General features: G+C 39.2%; 1 protein-coding gene across 1 annotated transcript in view; it reads left to right on the top strand.

Annotated features, from left to right (window-relative positions):
- LOC102215543 (cilia- and flagella-associated protein 61-like) overlaps window positions 1–16352 on the top strand; it is a 22330-nt gene that overhangs the window by 4971 nt on the left and 1007 nt on the right. The window contains exons 6-14 of the mRNA XM_005732817.2: window positions 655–787; window positions 1878–2051; window positions 2328–2407; window positions 6128–6167; window positions 7340–7476; window positions 8302–8428; window positions 9597–9674; window positions 10376–10582; window positions 12228–12356. Of these exons, the coding sequence (XP_005732874.1) occupies window positions 655–787; window positions 1878–2051; window positions 2328–2407; window positions 6128–6167; window positions 7340–7476; window positions 8302–8428; window positions 9597–9674; window positions 10376–10582; window positions 12228–12356 (1105 nt within the window). The remainder of the gene's footprint in view (window positions 1–654; window positions 788–1877; window positions 2052–2327; window positions 2408–6127; window positions 6168–7339; window positions 7477–8301; window positions 8429–9596; window positions 9675–10375; window positions 10583–12227; window positions 12357–16352) is intronic.

The raw sequence follows: 16352 nt of genomic DNA, 5'->3' as shown, positions 1-16352 counted from the left end.
ATACCTCCCTGAGCAAAAGTGATCATTCCACAGCACACCTGGTAAAGTTAAAGCTGAATTTATTTTCTTTTTGGCCACCAGGTGGCAGAAGAACTTTCTCTCAGTAGTAGGAAGTACAGAGGGAAGCTCCACATGTTTCTTTGGCAGACTTTTTGCACCAGATACCCTTCCTCAGACATCCCGAGGGGATCTGGGGCTGTAGGTCTTTTGCCTGTCACATGAATGCGTAAACCACTACACTACATAGCTGCACTGAAATGTTAGAAATGAACTGCTTTATCAAACTTCCACAAGATATTACCTTCTTATTTGTGTCCACCTGATGAATTTTACCTTTTACAGTCTTACATGATATGGTACAGTTGCTTTTTTCCTGTGTTGTGTTATCTTTATCTGTTTTCTGTGTCGTTTTAAAAACTGTAGATATGTGAATGTATGAGTAACCAGATCTGCCTACAGGTGCAAATGAATAACATGAACCCAAAGCTAAATCTAAATGTAAAATCTTAATCTATGATCCAAAAGTGGATAAAGAGTGGTCACGATAACTATCAGGCATCAGGGAGCCCGTTCACACTGCACAGCAGAAATAGAATAGTAGAAATAGTACATTGACTGGTGATCTTTTTAAGTGTAGGTGTCTCAATTTTTCAGGGTTGAGGATCACAATGATATTATACCTCTGTTTGATGAGCAGACAAACCTGCTGTCTATCAGTCACCAGCCGTTCTTCCTCGCAGCGCTCATTGAGGCCGAGGCCGAGGAGCATCACACCGCTGTTTGCGAGGTTTGTTCCATGTTAAAGATTTTTTTCTACTCTTAATTTTGGGTTAATCCTTAATTCAACCCCCCCGTGTGTGGTTCTAAGCGTCTCATGTGTTTCATGTGTGTCTAAAAATATTGTAATAGCAGCTTTGTGATGACGAGTGACTATCAGAAACCCCGCTAGGGTTCATTCCCTCGGGACTTGGGAGACGACAGATCCTCCTCTCCCCTCCCCGCCCGTTGGGCCGACATGTGTTTGTGGCAGCATATGGCAGATACGAGCTGATACCCAGCCAAAGCATGCTCTCACTGAACATATTGTGTCCAGACATCTGAAGCATTTTGGGCTTTTTGTCTGATTATGTTCAGCGCAATCCAACATTGTCCCAGAGGGTTTTTTCTCTTCAGTCCACCGCACGCCAGAAACTGTTTGTGAAGCTGCAGAATGTGTCGTTCATTTATTTCCAGCTTACGTCCTGTTCAGATGGTCTGTTAGTGATAAAAGCTTGTCTACTTATGATCAGCAACCAAAACCAGCAAGACAAACTCAGTAGCTGATGCAGATGTGCACAGAAAAAATGCCATCTATTTTTAGTCCTGTTGAAGTTGAGAACAGGAAATGTGAAAGTAGCTATTCAGTGAAGTTTTAGGTGTTTTTTCAGATGCTATTTGTAAAGTCAGGAACCTCAGAATTATTTCTAAACCTAAATATGAAGCACGTCTCATTTATTGAGCGCCTGGTGAATGCATTCAGGAACACAAGTAAAACAATATAAAAACCTGATGAAATTTCTGCTTCTGGGCAGCACCTTCTAGAGATCATCTACACACATCAGGGTTTCTCCTGGCTCACAACTGGTCTTTGGGGTCAAGACAGAAAGCTTAAGCTATGAGTCTGTGTTATCTTATTAAATGTAAGACTGAGCTTTCTTGCGGTCATTTGATAAAGGTAAATCAAGCCTCAGACGCAGACTTTTGTGTTGGCAAGAAAAAAAGGAGGAAAAACAGAGGAAGCCAGGAAACCAGAATAAAACAGGAAGTGATAAACCACTGAGAGAAAAAGAAAGCAGTGCTACATTAGTATGATCATACAGCATGTGTTTCTTCTGTAGATTAATGGAGTCGCCGTTGGCTTCATCTGTGCCAGTGCTGATGTCAACCTGAAGTGGCTCCTTGGCAGATTTGAACTGAGTGAGTTTGACGGTTTGATCAGAGAGCAGAAAACAAAACATCATAAAGTTCCTGCTCAGTCTGATGAAGATGAACATAGGCGGGCTGCAGAGCAGGTAAATAAACCAAACCTATCTCATATCTGAGAAATGATTCAACTTTTCTTATTGCTCCAAAACACTCCTAAGATGTTGGACAGCAAAATGTGATCACTGCTCAAAACAATATTAAGATGTGGAAATTAAGATGAAATGAAAGAAGCACCCTTCTCTGTTTGTCTATCTAATCCTTCCTTTTTTTTTTTTATTGCTCTGATAATTTAAGAACAGATGAACACAGTCGTACTGTACAGTTTGAAGTCTGTTTGTGTTTGTTGTCACACATCTCAGCAGGAGGAGGCTCAGCCAGCTTCAGAAAAATTCAACACCTTCTGTATTCAGATCTTTGTTATTGACAAGAATTATGAACTGAGGTAAGCTTTCAGAATAAAGCTGACATTTAAAACCTTAAAACCGACAGCAAATACTTCAGATAAGTGTCCTGCGTGTATCTAAAACCTGATGTATTACATCATTACTCTGAGCTCCACATCAGTGTGGCTGAGCTGCGTTTGAATCCTCACCTCATTCCCCTTCTTCCTCTCCAGGAAAGTGCCCCATTTCCCTGTGCTGGCTCTTTTCAATGAAGGCACAAAGCCTTCAGAACTAATCTTTAAAAACACTTAAAAACCTTGTGATTAAGCGATCCACTTCCTTATCACCATCACAGATGACCTTTTTTCCTCCCACACGATTCAAATGCAACATTTTCTATCCAGCACACTGCGCTGAGCATGCGTGTTTGTATGGTTTATATACTACCAGATAGGGAAAAATATGGCGATATTGGGAGGATGTCAAACAAAATGCGGTAATTTGCAAAACAAAGAGACAAGCCATATCACCATATATATCGAGTGTTGCAATATAACAAAAAAAAAAAATTATTGTGATATATAGGTTTTCTTCCATCACCCAGCCCTGCTTAAAGTTGAGCATTTCCATTTGTACTGTTGTCACAAAAAAGTGCCGTCAGAGTTAATTCTTTTATAAGACATTCTACTAAACCACTGGCAAAGGACTTTTTTACTTGATGCTTTTAATGTTTGCGACTGGTCCCACACATAAACATGGACACACTCTGGATCCAGTTTTGTCACATGGTTTACCTGTTTATAACCTTAAAATGTACACGCAAACATGAGTACATTACCCCCCGTTCTTCCCTCTTTACATGGGTTGTCTGTCTATTAGAATTTTTTTTACATTTTATTGATTGCTTTTAAAGTTTTAAATGGCCAGGCCTGCCTACCTGGCAGGGCTGCTACACCTATACAGTGCACAAAGGTCTCTCAGATGAACTGACCAGTCACTCCTTGTTTCCCCATGTCAAGACTGAAAAACTGGGGGGACAGAACTTTCGCTGTTGTGGCCCCCAAATTATGGAAAAGTTGCCCCTCCATATATTAGGCTGGCCCCAACACTTGAAATTTTCAAATGACTTTTAAAAACAAACCTTTTTTCCAAGGCGTTTTTTGGGGGTAGGACCAGAGTCAGCTTGTAGTCAGTTTTAGTCAGTTTTTGGTTGCTTTTGATCTTTTTTACTTTGTTAATTTTATTTATTTTATACTTTATTGTCTATTTTAATCATGTTTTAATATTTACTGATTCATTTTTTATCTTTTTTTCATGTATTTATTTATTTTATTGCTATTTAATTTTCTTTGTCTGTTTAATGTGTGGTTTAACTTAACTTTTATCACAGTTTTTTACTGGAACGCACTTTGGTCAACCATGTTGTTTTTAAAGTGCTCTATAAATAAAGTTGGATTGGATTCTTGGACATAAAATTTTGGTCCACTGAAGGGGTTGTTTTGTAATGCAAGCTGACCTCTTTTTTTTTTTTTTTTTTACACCTACTGAATGTCTAGTGTTGACATCTGTAGGACCTCTGTGTATGGGCCATATGCATTTGTTGTGGACAACTTTGTTTTTATAATGCTTCTATAGGCTCTGTACACCCATGTTTTCAGAAGGTGGAGAGCATGTTCACTGTACAGAAACAGTTAAGTGTAAAGGAATGCAGAGTAGGAATCCCTGGTAGATTTGGAGCAGAAATGTCCTCAGCTTGTCACAGTTTGCAAAATGTGCGCATAGACAAATACAGTTGAGCATATAGACCAGTACGCACTGGCACAAACTTCTCATACTTCCCCTTGCAACGTCTCTCAGTCCTGCTACCGATCACAGCCAAATTCACTTCCTCTTAAAATCCTTAGTTCTTCACAATAAAATGCAGGACTGCTCTTTTAAATCTCAGAATTCTGACTGTTTCTTCTGAAAATTTTTTTCTCAGAATTCTGACTTTAATCTCAGAATCCTGGAAAAGAAAAAAAAAACATGTCCCCACTCAGAATCTGATAAATTCTGAGATTTAAGTCAGAATTCTGAGAAAAAATAATGCTGAGGAAAAAGTCAGAATTCTGAGATTAATCTCAGAATTTGGAATTTTCCTCACAATTCTGACTTTATCTCAAAATTCTGACTTTTTTCTCAGAGTTCTGGAAAAGAAGAAAAAAAACATATGCCCACTCAGAATTCTGAGATTAAAGTCAGAACTCTGACATAAATCTTAGAATTCTGAGAACAAAAAAGTCAGAATTCTGAGTTTAATCTCAGAATTCTGAATTTTTCTCAGAATTCTGACTTTTTTCTCGGAATTCTGGAAAAGAAGGAAGAAAACAGGTGCCCACTCAGAATTCTGAGATTGAAGTCAGGATTCTGAAAAAAAAAGTCAGAATTCTGAGATTAAAGTCAGAATTCTGACTTTTTCCTCAGAATTATTTTTCTCAGAAAAATCAGAATTCTGAGGTTAACTTTAATCTCAGAATTACGTGCCAACTTCTTTTTTCCCCCATTGCCCCTAATCCTCTTCTGTAAATTTCACCTTTGAACATGGATTTCAACAATTTCATTATTTCATTTGAATAAATTACCATTTTAACCTGGTTACAAACAAATAAGTTGATCAATTAAAAAACAGGCAAATGTAAAATAAAAAATAATATTTTTAAAAACCCACATGCACTGACTACATCGATAGGCTAACACATAACAAATTGTGTTTGTTTATACATAATCCATATTCATATGTATCATATTGATAACAACAATGTTGATATTGGTAAATAAAAACATATTACATTTATAAACTATGTCAATTTCCTGCACCTGTCATAGACGTCCACATGATGTGGACCTAATTAGTCTTGTAATGTATTGTAATTACATGTATGCATGTGTGCATGTGCATATAGATATACATACCCTGTACAGCATTTTGGTATGTGAAAACCATACTTTATAAATAAATTATTATACTGACTTATTTAATTTACATATGTTATCCTCCCTGCTTGTTGTGTTGCCTGCTTTATTTTTCCCGACACTGTTTTCTGATTTTCTTGTGTTCATTTTTGGATTTTAGACATTTTGTGTCTGCGATTCCTTTTGTGTTTGCTTTCATCATAAGCATCTAAATTGATGTACATTTTAAGTAAATACCTGAAATTGTAGTATAAAAACACTTTAAGTCATAATCCAGATATAATAAAATGTTTAGTAAAGAATATTGGCTATGTAAGTGATGTGCAGGCCATGGAAAAGTAAAGTAAACACGGCAGCTAAAGTTATTAAAAGGTATGAGGCAACTTCTGCAAAATTCACAGATGTCGACTGTCAGATATCACCGTTTAAAAATGGGGAGAATATTCAGAAATATTACATGTTTTAATTAAAATATGTTTCTCACTTTTTGGAGGCTGTGACTCGGCAGCGCTGGTGGCAGCCGTCCAGAGCTACATCAGTCATATGCCGCGTTAAAGCAGGGAGAGTGACTGTTAGTTGGCTCCCGCTGAGCCCCCCTCACCGCCGCCTTACCTCCCAGCTGTTACTGAATATGGAGTCGAGTCGCTTCCTGCCGAGAGTGAGCACGTTATTAATGAGAGCAACGCTTAAAGTGACAGAGAGCTGAAGGCGAGAAGTCGAGCTGGAAGCAGCGGGCAGATTGGTCGGACAGTTGTTCCACCACAGTGATCACCAGTTTGGCACAGACTCGTAGTTACACTTAACTTCCTCTTCCTCTTCTCTTCCAGATCAGCGGACTTTATTCCTTTTCTGTTCCAGGTTTTCCCCGTGAGTATCATCTTTGCAAGTTTAAAGCTCTGTCAGATGTTCTCTACGTTATGTCAGTGACCCCTGGTTTTTCGCTAGACCTGAGAGTGGTTCACATGCCTGAAAATGTTTTTTTTTTTTTTTTTAAGTACATTAAAGCTTTTTTTTAACAAGTGAGAATTAACTTTCCAAAAGTTTCAGGCAATTAAGATGTTTAGTTATTTATTTTTGAAATTTATTTTATTTTATTTTAGCAATTTTTCAGTTGATTTGTAATTGATGATGTGGAAAAACAAGAAAAAGGGGCAGGGAACAACTACACTTGGTAATCAGAGAAACTTTGTCTGGAAGTCTCCTAGTCAATAACTCCGAGCCACCCACACTTACTTAAGAGGTGGCTATACCAAATGTAGCAACTAACTTAGCATTAGCATTTTGGCCACAGCCAGGAACCAGCTAACCCTCAGTTATGCGCTAACACTAGTTGTCAGCTTCCATAAACCATATGGGTCCAACCCACAGGCACTGCTAATAAGTACTAATTAGAAACAAGCTAGTAAAATACTAGAATTTCACTCAACAAAGCGAAGTACAAATTTCTTAGATGGTCTGTTCCGAACAGAAGACCAAAATCGCAAGGCTGCTCAGTACAACCTGCCTTGAAGTTGTGCTGTTTTGATGGCTAGGCCTGGAGAGAGAAGAAAATTCAATTTGATTTGGGGTTTTTGATCATTAAAAACTGTATATAAATAAAAAATTGTACTACGTTCCTAAAACAAACAGAAATCACTGCATGGCTCTGATAGGTGCTCCACAGTTGGACGGGCACTGTAACAGGATGTGTCCATTGAAACAAATCAGTTCATGGAATTTCTTCTCTCCTAGATTTTACACGATCAGCTGTAAGTGGCATTATTGCAAAGTCGAACAGTTTAGAAACCACAGCGACTCAGTGACAAAGTGGAGGACCATCTAAAGTTACAGCGCTGAGCTGTATATTGTATAAAAGTCACCAATGCACTGCATCCCAAACCTTCTCTGGCATTAACATCAGCACAAAACTGCACCCCAGGAGCTTCATGCCGAGCATGGCCGTGCAGCTCCTGTTGGTGTAATTTGTAGGTGGCCCAGTGTTTTTGTCCATATATGGATTATTGTTCAGTTGTTGATGTGTGTTATCTTTGTTTGTGCAGGACCAGAACTTCTGCGTTATCACAGTTCCAAATCTGTCCACTGAGTTCCCCCTGTTGCAGAACTTTATCAGGGTGCCGTCAATTCCCACCAGCTTGCCGCAACATGAGCTCTATATCTTTCACCGCGATGGAATCAGGTAAATCTCACAGCTCAAGTTTTGTTTGTTTCCCAAAATCACAAATGAACAACACCGATAGTGTATTTGAACCTAATGACTCTGTCACTTTTAACATTTACATTTCCTCTAATATCCACTGGTGTGGTCTTCTGCTTCAAGGTTCAACATGTTTTGCATTCAGAGACGCTGTGCTGCATACCTTCGTTGTATTGAGTGGTTATTTGTATTGATTTAAACTCATTGTATTAAATTACTGTTGCCTTCCAATCAGTTCAAAGCAGTCTGGCCAGTCTGACATCTGACAGCCACAAGACAGTTTAACTCAGAAAACTGAAGTTCACTGTATATTTTCTCTTTTTCTGACATTTTCTGCAAACCCTAGAAATGGTTGTGTGGGAAGACCCCTACTAAATCAGCAGTTTCTGAAATACTCAGACCAGGCTGTCTGACACAACAGCCATGTCACATTCAGTGACTTAACCACATTTCTTCCTCCATTATGAATCTCTTTTTTGAACTTCAGAAGGTTGTCGTGATCATTTCTGCAGCCCTACATCTATCATGTTACTGCCGTGTGATTGGCTCGTTAGATACTTTGGTTAGTGTAAAGTTGAACTTCTGTACCTAATAAAGTGGCTGAGTATGTTTAGTGAAATTTGAAAAATCATCCATGTACTCCTGCAGTGCTGAGCCCAAGAGATCAACACATTCTTTAAAACAGCATCGATACAGAGCATGAACTGTTCAGTCATTTATAGTGATTATACCATGAAATCATTTATGAAGTCTCAGAGCACTATACAAAGCATTTCCACAGACTCTTTAAGTGTTTTTTCCCCACAGGTCTTTGAGCGTGAGGCCAGCCGTGGCTCTGGACCGCTCTGCTGTCTCTGCTCTGGTGAAGGATCTGAGTCTGAATGAGTCTTTGCTGCAGGACCTGGACCGCTACTACGAGACTGGCTGTGACCAGGTCAGCCAACAAACACTGTTATTAACACACCTGCAGTCAGATTCACAAAGACAGACCTCAGCTGTGCTTTAGATCAGACAAAGACTCACACATTCAGATATATCTGCAGAAAATGAGTTTCAACTACAAGTTGAAACAACTCGTAACAAGTTCTGTTTAAATAAGACTTTGACAAAACTGGATATGAAAATCACTTTAATATCAAGGTTGTATTTTAAGCAAAGAGGAACATCTACTTCATCTCATCTGTGAAATCAAAGAAAAAATTTTGTGACTCTGAGATTAGCTTATTATGTTTGTAACTCCTGATTTTCTTCAGCCTTTGTGTAACTCTCTGAAGTAAAACTAATTAATGATGATCCTGAAGCAGTAGTATCTGCTTTCCTTTCGTTAAAGATGCTCCAGTGTGTCCTCTGCTAAAGGAAGCATAAAAGCACCTTTGCTTACTGTTTAAAGAAGTCAGACAGCTCTTATTACAGCTGCCATGCAGATACTTCAGGGTCATTTCATTCATTCCAAACCTTTCTTAATAAACTAACTTGACTAACTTGACCGCAGTTCCAAAATTTAGGAAACATGGATGTTAGACAGGGAATGTTGGCAGATAGGAGGAAACAGGTAAGAAGAGCAAACAGGAGGTAATACAGGTGGAGGCAGGCAGGCAGAAAACTCCGCCCTGCGCACCAACACAAAAACCAAGAGTTAAAAAAACAATATCATAAAATCTGAAACACATCATGAGATAAACAAAGTCAAACAGAACTCCAAACCCAGAGACAACAACAAAGGGTTAATATAGTAAATTTAAGGCGGGTAAGACTCTTTTTGCTCCCCTTAACTTTAAAAAATGAGATGGTGATTAATTTGGACTGTCGAGTGTAACTGGAGCGGTGTGATGATTGTCTTGGAATAACGAGGAATATTGGCTCTTGTGCCAGGGAACAGATTGGTGAGAATTCAGCTGAACGGATTTTCCTCTCTGACTGACACCCCAGCTGTCACTGCCGCAGCTCCAACACTGACAATTACTTCTCAAATGAGAATGCAGCCACTTCATGTGTATTCATGGCACTGGTCTCAGCTACAAGTAAAGTGCACTCTGCTCGTGTGTAGTTCAGTGGAATCACGGAAATTTGACGTGTTTTTGTTTGGTTCACTTGTTCCTCAGGATGCCGTTCCACTGCAGGCCTTCGTCGCCCAGGCAGAAGCAGAGTTAGTTGGGATTGTCATCATCAAGGACGAGCAGGTACTAGAAGTCTGGTTTATTAGTAAAAGTGTGAAGTGTTTGACCATTTAAACCCCCATTCTGCCTTAAAGGAGTAAAAAGATTTCTAATAAAAGGTAAATGGAGTTGCCAGCGAGCTGTTTTAAACACTAGTCTGGCTTTTCACTTCTTCTCTGACTTCACTGACTTCTCTGACTGCGCTTTATATGATTAAAGTCTGGAATTTTTTTTTCCGTTAGGAATTGTGCTGCATGTTCGTTTTTATGCTCCATCGATCTGCCGCTTTTATTTGTTTTTATTTATAATTTTTAATGCTAAATGGCCAATTAGGACACATTGTGGACATGGGATACTTGCAAAAACAAAAAGCCAACCTTCAACAACAACAGTAAAAACAATTAAACAATATAAATAATTAAGAAAATATTCTATTAAATAAAATACTAATTTGAAATAAGATAAAATAAACAATAAATAAAAAGACAATGTACAAATAAAATTAATTAAAGTTATATTAATAGCTTTAATTAATTCTTAATAATGTAGCTATTATATGACATGGCATACCAATACTTCATGGTCTAATAACACAGTAATAGGCAACAAAGGCAAAAGAACTGCAATAAGCAAAATGTACAATGTAAAAGGAGAAAAACTAAAAATATTACTCCTGAAATTTGTTCCTCTGTCGTCAAGCTCACATGAATCTGTGTCTTTGTCAGGACATCGAGTACATCCGTGCTCACTACAACATCGAGAGCTTCATCTACTTTAGCCACCATGGCTACGATGAGCACGCTCAGATACTCCACTTCGTCCTCAAAACCACCGTCCAACACTTCTCCAAGAACTTCTTTAAGGAGGTTCTCCGGCAGGCTCGCAAATCCTGCCTGTACCTCCGAATCTACCCCCCCTACCACAGCCAGGAGGTGAGTGCACGGGGCTTCCAGGTCCTTGCTTAGCCCTTAACCACTGGGCCACTTCCAGCTGGGGTGCAAGGCTGCTCATTAGTGTAACAAACTAACGAGTGCACGCTGTAAAAAGTGTTAAAAAAAAAGAAAAGACAAATCCATTTTACACAGATCATGTGACTATAAAACCCCAGTCTAGGTAGCAAGATAGTGCATGTACAGGTAGTCAGTAAAGGTACACAATCAGTCTAGATGAGATGTGTAAAACATAAGGCCCTGAGGCCAGATTTGGCCTGGGAGTCCGGCCCACAGGTTGGCTTTGGAAAAGGAGTGCATATAGATTTTTAAGTTTCAACCGTGTTTTCATAAGCCAGCTTTTAAAGACCACCTCCCCAGTTTCATTCATACTCTGCAGAGGAAAGTTCCTGTTTTTTCAGTAAATGCTAAGGAAATGTCTGTTTTTTTACAGTAAGTCCACATTAACAAAAAACAAAAGAAAGATACAACATTTTGTGTAAATTAATAAAAACTTTACACTTTGAACTACTAGAACTTTTTCTCAATTTTGCACATTTACCATGTAGTTTCACAGGTTCAACCCACTTAAGATCGAAGTAGGCTATATATGACCCATGCAACATGTCCTCATCCCATCACGTAACATACCGACGCTATGTTACGGTATGTCAGTTTGTTATGCGTTCTGAGGCATGAGAGCCCTTTGGAATGAATCTATACATGTAAATGTGTTTTACGTTCTGATCATGAATCACTTTGGAAAACACTATAGTGCAAATAGTGCAAAAAAATAGTGCAAATGTACAGTAGGACATAATCATTGGCTGAGTACTCTCTGTTGTTAATGGATTTTCAAAACATTTGCCTTCCTGTTTTTATGACAGGTGGTCTAATAAATTCGTTAAGTAATTCGTTAAGTAATTCAGTTTGTATTAGTTCTGTGTTGGATTATCACTGATTACTTTGACTTAAGTCACAGAAAGCCTGAATAAAGGCAGAATTAGATTAGATCATCCCTGCAGCAGGAAGGGAAAATAAGCTGTTGAAAGCCAGGAGAATTTTTTCACAACCCTGTAAAAACATAAATAAAACCAAATGTTTTTATACTGAGTTTTATTCATTTAATGGTTTCCTCTAATTCAGCAAACTTTTATTTATGGAGAGAACAGGTTGGATATGGAATTGTGCTCCGTGGCCGTCTAACTTGATCAGAGAGACGGGTTTGTGGTCGTGTTGCGCCTGTCAGCAGGTCATTTTTTACAGCAGGCTGCCGGTCCCCGAGGTTGGGGCAGCAGGTGTCGACAGCGCTGCCAGCTCAACCTCTCCACGCCATAATAAGAAATTTCCTCAACGTGTAGAGACCTTCCACTTCCTCTGCTAATTAACTTCCACAAACAAGCACCAGATTGGGTGATCGTGATGTGAAAATGGAATAATGGCAGAAGATAAGCAGAGGGGTTTAAGCTGTGCTTGGGCAGCGTGTGTCAGTGGTGTAACGCTTGTATCATCTAACTCTTCACCCGAGCTCGTTATCACCACGTAGCTTTCCAGTTGCACCCCCCCCAAAACTGATTGCTGTTTAACCTCCGATGGGATTTTCCCTTTCTGTGCTCACTGACTCCGTGCCCTCTCTCTCTGCACTCAGAATTCCTGCGTCCACCATCTGCATTATGTCCTCAACTGCGCCGTCCCCGTCTGCCCACGACGCCAGATCATCTACCCGCTGGAGGAGCTTGGCATCAACGCCCCATCTAGGCGGCTCACAGAAGACCAGGTGGGCACAGCAGCAGGCTGACAGGAAGCCTCCTGCCAGGGAGTTTAGATGGCAGGGAGCACAGCAGGGTGTGCATGTGGCCACCAGGCGGTGCTGTTTCAAAAGAGTTCAGACAAACTGTAGGTATGCAAGAGAAACTCACTGCTGGAGGATGAAGTGCACAGTTTGATGGAATGAACGTTCATGTTTTAGAGATGCTTCTGAGCAGCTTTTTTCCCCACACCTACAACAATTTATCACATTCACTTTGAAACAAATGTTTTTAAACTACTCTACTGAGGATTAACTACAAAAGTCCTCCCACATTCATGTGCAAAAACGCATGATGGACTAATCAGCACACTGTGTTTGGCTCAGAAGATGAGATTTAGTTTTTTAACTTTTAGGGAAATCCTTTGAGGATTTAACTGTCTCAGGTTCAAAGCTGTGTACACAAAAGAGCCAAGACTTCTCAGGTAAAACCTCACAAACACATCCAAACTGTTAAACCTCCACTCAAAATAACAGATGATCATTCAGATAACACCTAGAACCAGTGAAGATTTGTTGCACCATTCATAAAAAATGTAGTGTGTATTTCCAGTTGTGCTCCAGTTTTACAGTTTTACTGATGAGATGAAATGAAATATCAGGATACAGTAAAGACCTGAGATTGTGGCTGCAGTCGATCATACTTCTTTGTCCTAATTCACTCATTCAGATATGAAACAAACAGTGTTCAGCCCCACTGTCACCCTGAACTGGATAAGTGGAAGGAATGTATACTAAATCTTTGTACACTTACATTTGCTTGTATTGAATAGCTCATAAGACTTTATAAGTGGTCAGTTACCCCAACATGGTTATAAGAAGCATGAATCAAGTAAACCTTATGTTGTTGTTATAGAAACGTGGAACGAGGTCATTTCTTTTGTTTCTTGTCATTGTGAGTCCATGTAAACAAATATGCTGTGTCACAGATTGCCCTTCCGATTACTTCACTGCCTCTCAGCGTTTCCATCCATTGCTGGAATCAACCTCAGACATCCTTCGAACTGGCATATATTGATTAAATTACATCAGAGAACTGCTTAAGATCGGACATCTGTGTTGTAGTTTTCCTCCAATTCTATCTTTGTGGTTTGCTTTTTTGTGTTTTAGTGTTTGAGAATGTGTTTAGAGTATTTTAGGGAAGGACAGATTGTGTCTGACTCAGTGAAAAAGGTTTAAGATTTTGTTGAATGAGTGACACATTCTGCCGAGGACATCGATGATTTGGTTCCGAGAATGGCACTAAGGTTTTTGGTATGTTTATTGTTCCAGCATCTTCTATGGCTTCAGTCTTATAGTCTCAGTCTTCTGTCTGTTCATGTAATCCCAGACTGACTCCATGATGTTGAGACCATGCCCTGAGGGGAGTCAGACCATCTGTCACAGGTCTGTTCTTGTAACTAAACATACAAATGAAAGGAAAACCAGCACAGAGTGTTTCAGGCAGGTGTCAGGCCATCGCTTTCCTTCAGATCAGTTTTGATGCTTTTTGAAGAGTAATACTCACCTGTTTGTGTGTCAGCTCAGCACTGATGATAATAAAAAGCTGAGATTAATTATTTGAAAGTGAGAGAAAACACTTGCATTATCTTCCACGTGCAGTGTATGCTGAGCTGTCACCTGCTGCCTGATTTCCACTATAAGTTGATTAAGTAAAGGGAAAAAGTGCAACAGAATAAAGAAAATGAAACTAACAGCCTGGGTTTTAGTACCTTGGTTTGTCGCTCTGTTTAAGGCATATTTTCTTCTGTAAATATGAAGTGCAGCTTCTTAAGATGACTTCAGTAAAAGGTGGAGAAAAGCAGGTGAAAGTAGCCTGTGTGAATAATGGCATGGTTTCAGCTGTCAACCATGTTTGGGGCTTAAAGCCTGGCTGATTGATTTTAACATCCTGCACTTCAAATATTTACCCCATGTTCAGCAGCGCTCTTTCCACCTGAGGCGTCACCATGTACACTAACATGTTCATTTTACTCCCCCATGCCAGTCATGATTTCCACGCTGCCTGATAACAGCTTCGCCTCTGAGATCTTTGTCCCAGCCTCCTCCCGATGTCGGCCCTGGGATGACTAATCAAATTTAAAGCACCTGTTCCCTCTCTGTCAATACGGGATCATGTTACGCAGTGCCGTGGTCATTGTGTGCGGCAAAGGTGAGGCACCTCCAGCGCGATAAGAGCGGCTGCACCTGCTCCACCTCACATGCAGATGAGACGGGAGCTTTGTTCATCTGATTACCTCATCTGGTTAATTCCTGCAGTATTCAGACGGATGCATCTAGGCATTTAATTTTTCCAGTATATGATAACAGATGAAGGGTTTTTACATATAAAGTAAAGCTCGGTTTCAATAAATGTCGACCTACAGCAGCTGTGTGAGACATCAGCTTAAAAATCACTGTTTGTCTTATCTATTTTAAAAGTTAATAGAACAGACAGATATACATGCAAACAATAATATGAGTTTTTTTTTCTTCAGGGTAAAGGCTAGTCTAAATGAACCAGAAAACGGTCATGACATGATCTTATCTTCAAAATTAAGGCGCACATGATACCGGCAAGTCAGTGTCATCACCAAAAGGCTTTCACAGACTTTTCAGAGCCAGTGTGCTGCTCATTTCATATTTATTTACATATTCAAACAGGATGTCCCAGTGTCACAGTAATGCAGTCTGTTCATACTTTTTCTTAATCATCTTTCAGGTAATAAAACTTGCTTAAATTAGCTTTAGACAACTTCTCAGGAGTAGTATGTGGGACCCATGTTGGTTTTTTTGAGTGACCGTATTTGGACCAGAGGGTGGAGTTCATCTAATTCTGACAAACTTGTTATCAGTCTGCATTCATAAACTACATGGATGTGACACACAAACGCACACCTGTCTGATAATTAGTGCAAAATAGCAAACCTGTAAAATACTGGAGTTTCACTCAGCAAAACAAGCAAAGGCTCAGTTTGCAATAATATAATATAATCAGTCATAACAGCCATACCTCCATACCCATAACTCCAGTATCCAGTTCTGACAAAATTCCCACTGGTCGTTAGTGGAACTGCAGATTATTGCATGAAATTCATTTTGTTTTTCAGCATCAGTGGTTGCTGCATGATTTAACCTTGTATTACCTGCAGTAATCACACAATATACATCACATATCGACTCCAAGGCTACTTTATCTCCAGTCAAGCAAAAAATAAAAAATAATGAGCCTGTGCATTCAAAATTAAAATAAAGACAAATTGACTTTTACTGCTTACATAAGTTCCTGAGATGAAACCCTGTTTCCGACATGCTGTACAAAGACCAAATGAAAAAAATGGAAAATACAGTTACACCCATCTATTTTGGAGCACATTTTTCAGGTTTTAACTCTCTGTACAAAAATATTCAAATAACATGAAAGTACACGCTCTCAGCTTTAATTCGAGGACCAAAATGTGGCATTAATTGTTTAGTAATCACAGACATTTTTATAAATAGTCTGTACTCAGAGGCTCGTGCAGCTGGAATAATTGCAGAATGTGGTTTGGTATTGTATTGCTAAAATTAAAATTACCCGGAGGGCTGCATACACATGGTTTAGCTTCTGCGGGATAGTTTTCCATTCACAATCATGTTACTAATTAACTTAATTAGTTGTTCCATTAAGTGTTTTTAAGCATTACACACCTCTCAACCTTTTCTGAAATATGTTGCTTCAAAACAAAAGCTTGGTGTATATACTAAATTACCAAACACAATTCAAAATCAAACCTGCAAAGTTTAATTTTTTGTGATGTTTTGATGCTTCAAATTTTTCAGCGTGTGGCTTATTTATCATATAAAATAACCAAGGCTTCTTACGTTTTCCTCCTACAGTCAAACCTGTGCCAAAACACCTCCGTGTATGTGACAGATGTTGGGCTCACATGCCCTCGTGGAAATTTATTTAAATATCACACAAAGGTTAATTCCACCCATGCCCCC

This window comes from Pundamilia nyererei, unplaced genomic scaffold (genome assembly GCF_000239375.1).
Source record: "Pundamilia nyererei isolate P.nyererei 1_Seehausen unplaced genomic scaffold, PunNye1.0 scaffold00048, whole genome shotgun sequence".
Taxonomy (NCBI): domain Eukaryota; kingdom Metazoa; phylum Chordata; class Actinopteri; order Cichliformes; family Cichlidae; genus Pundamilia; species Pundamilia nyererei.
Note: the sequence above shows the minus strand (reverse complement) of the source record. Positions and strands in the feature narration are given on the sequence as shown.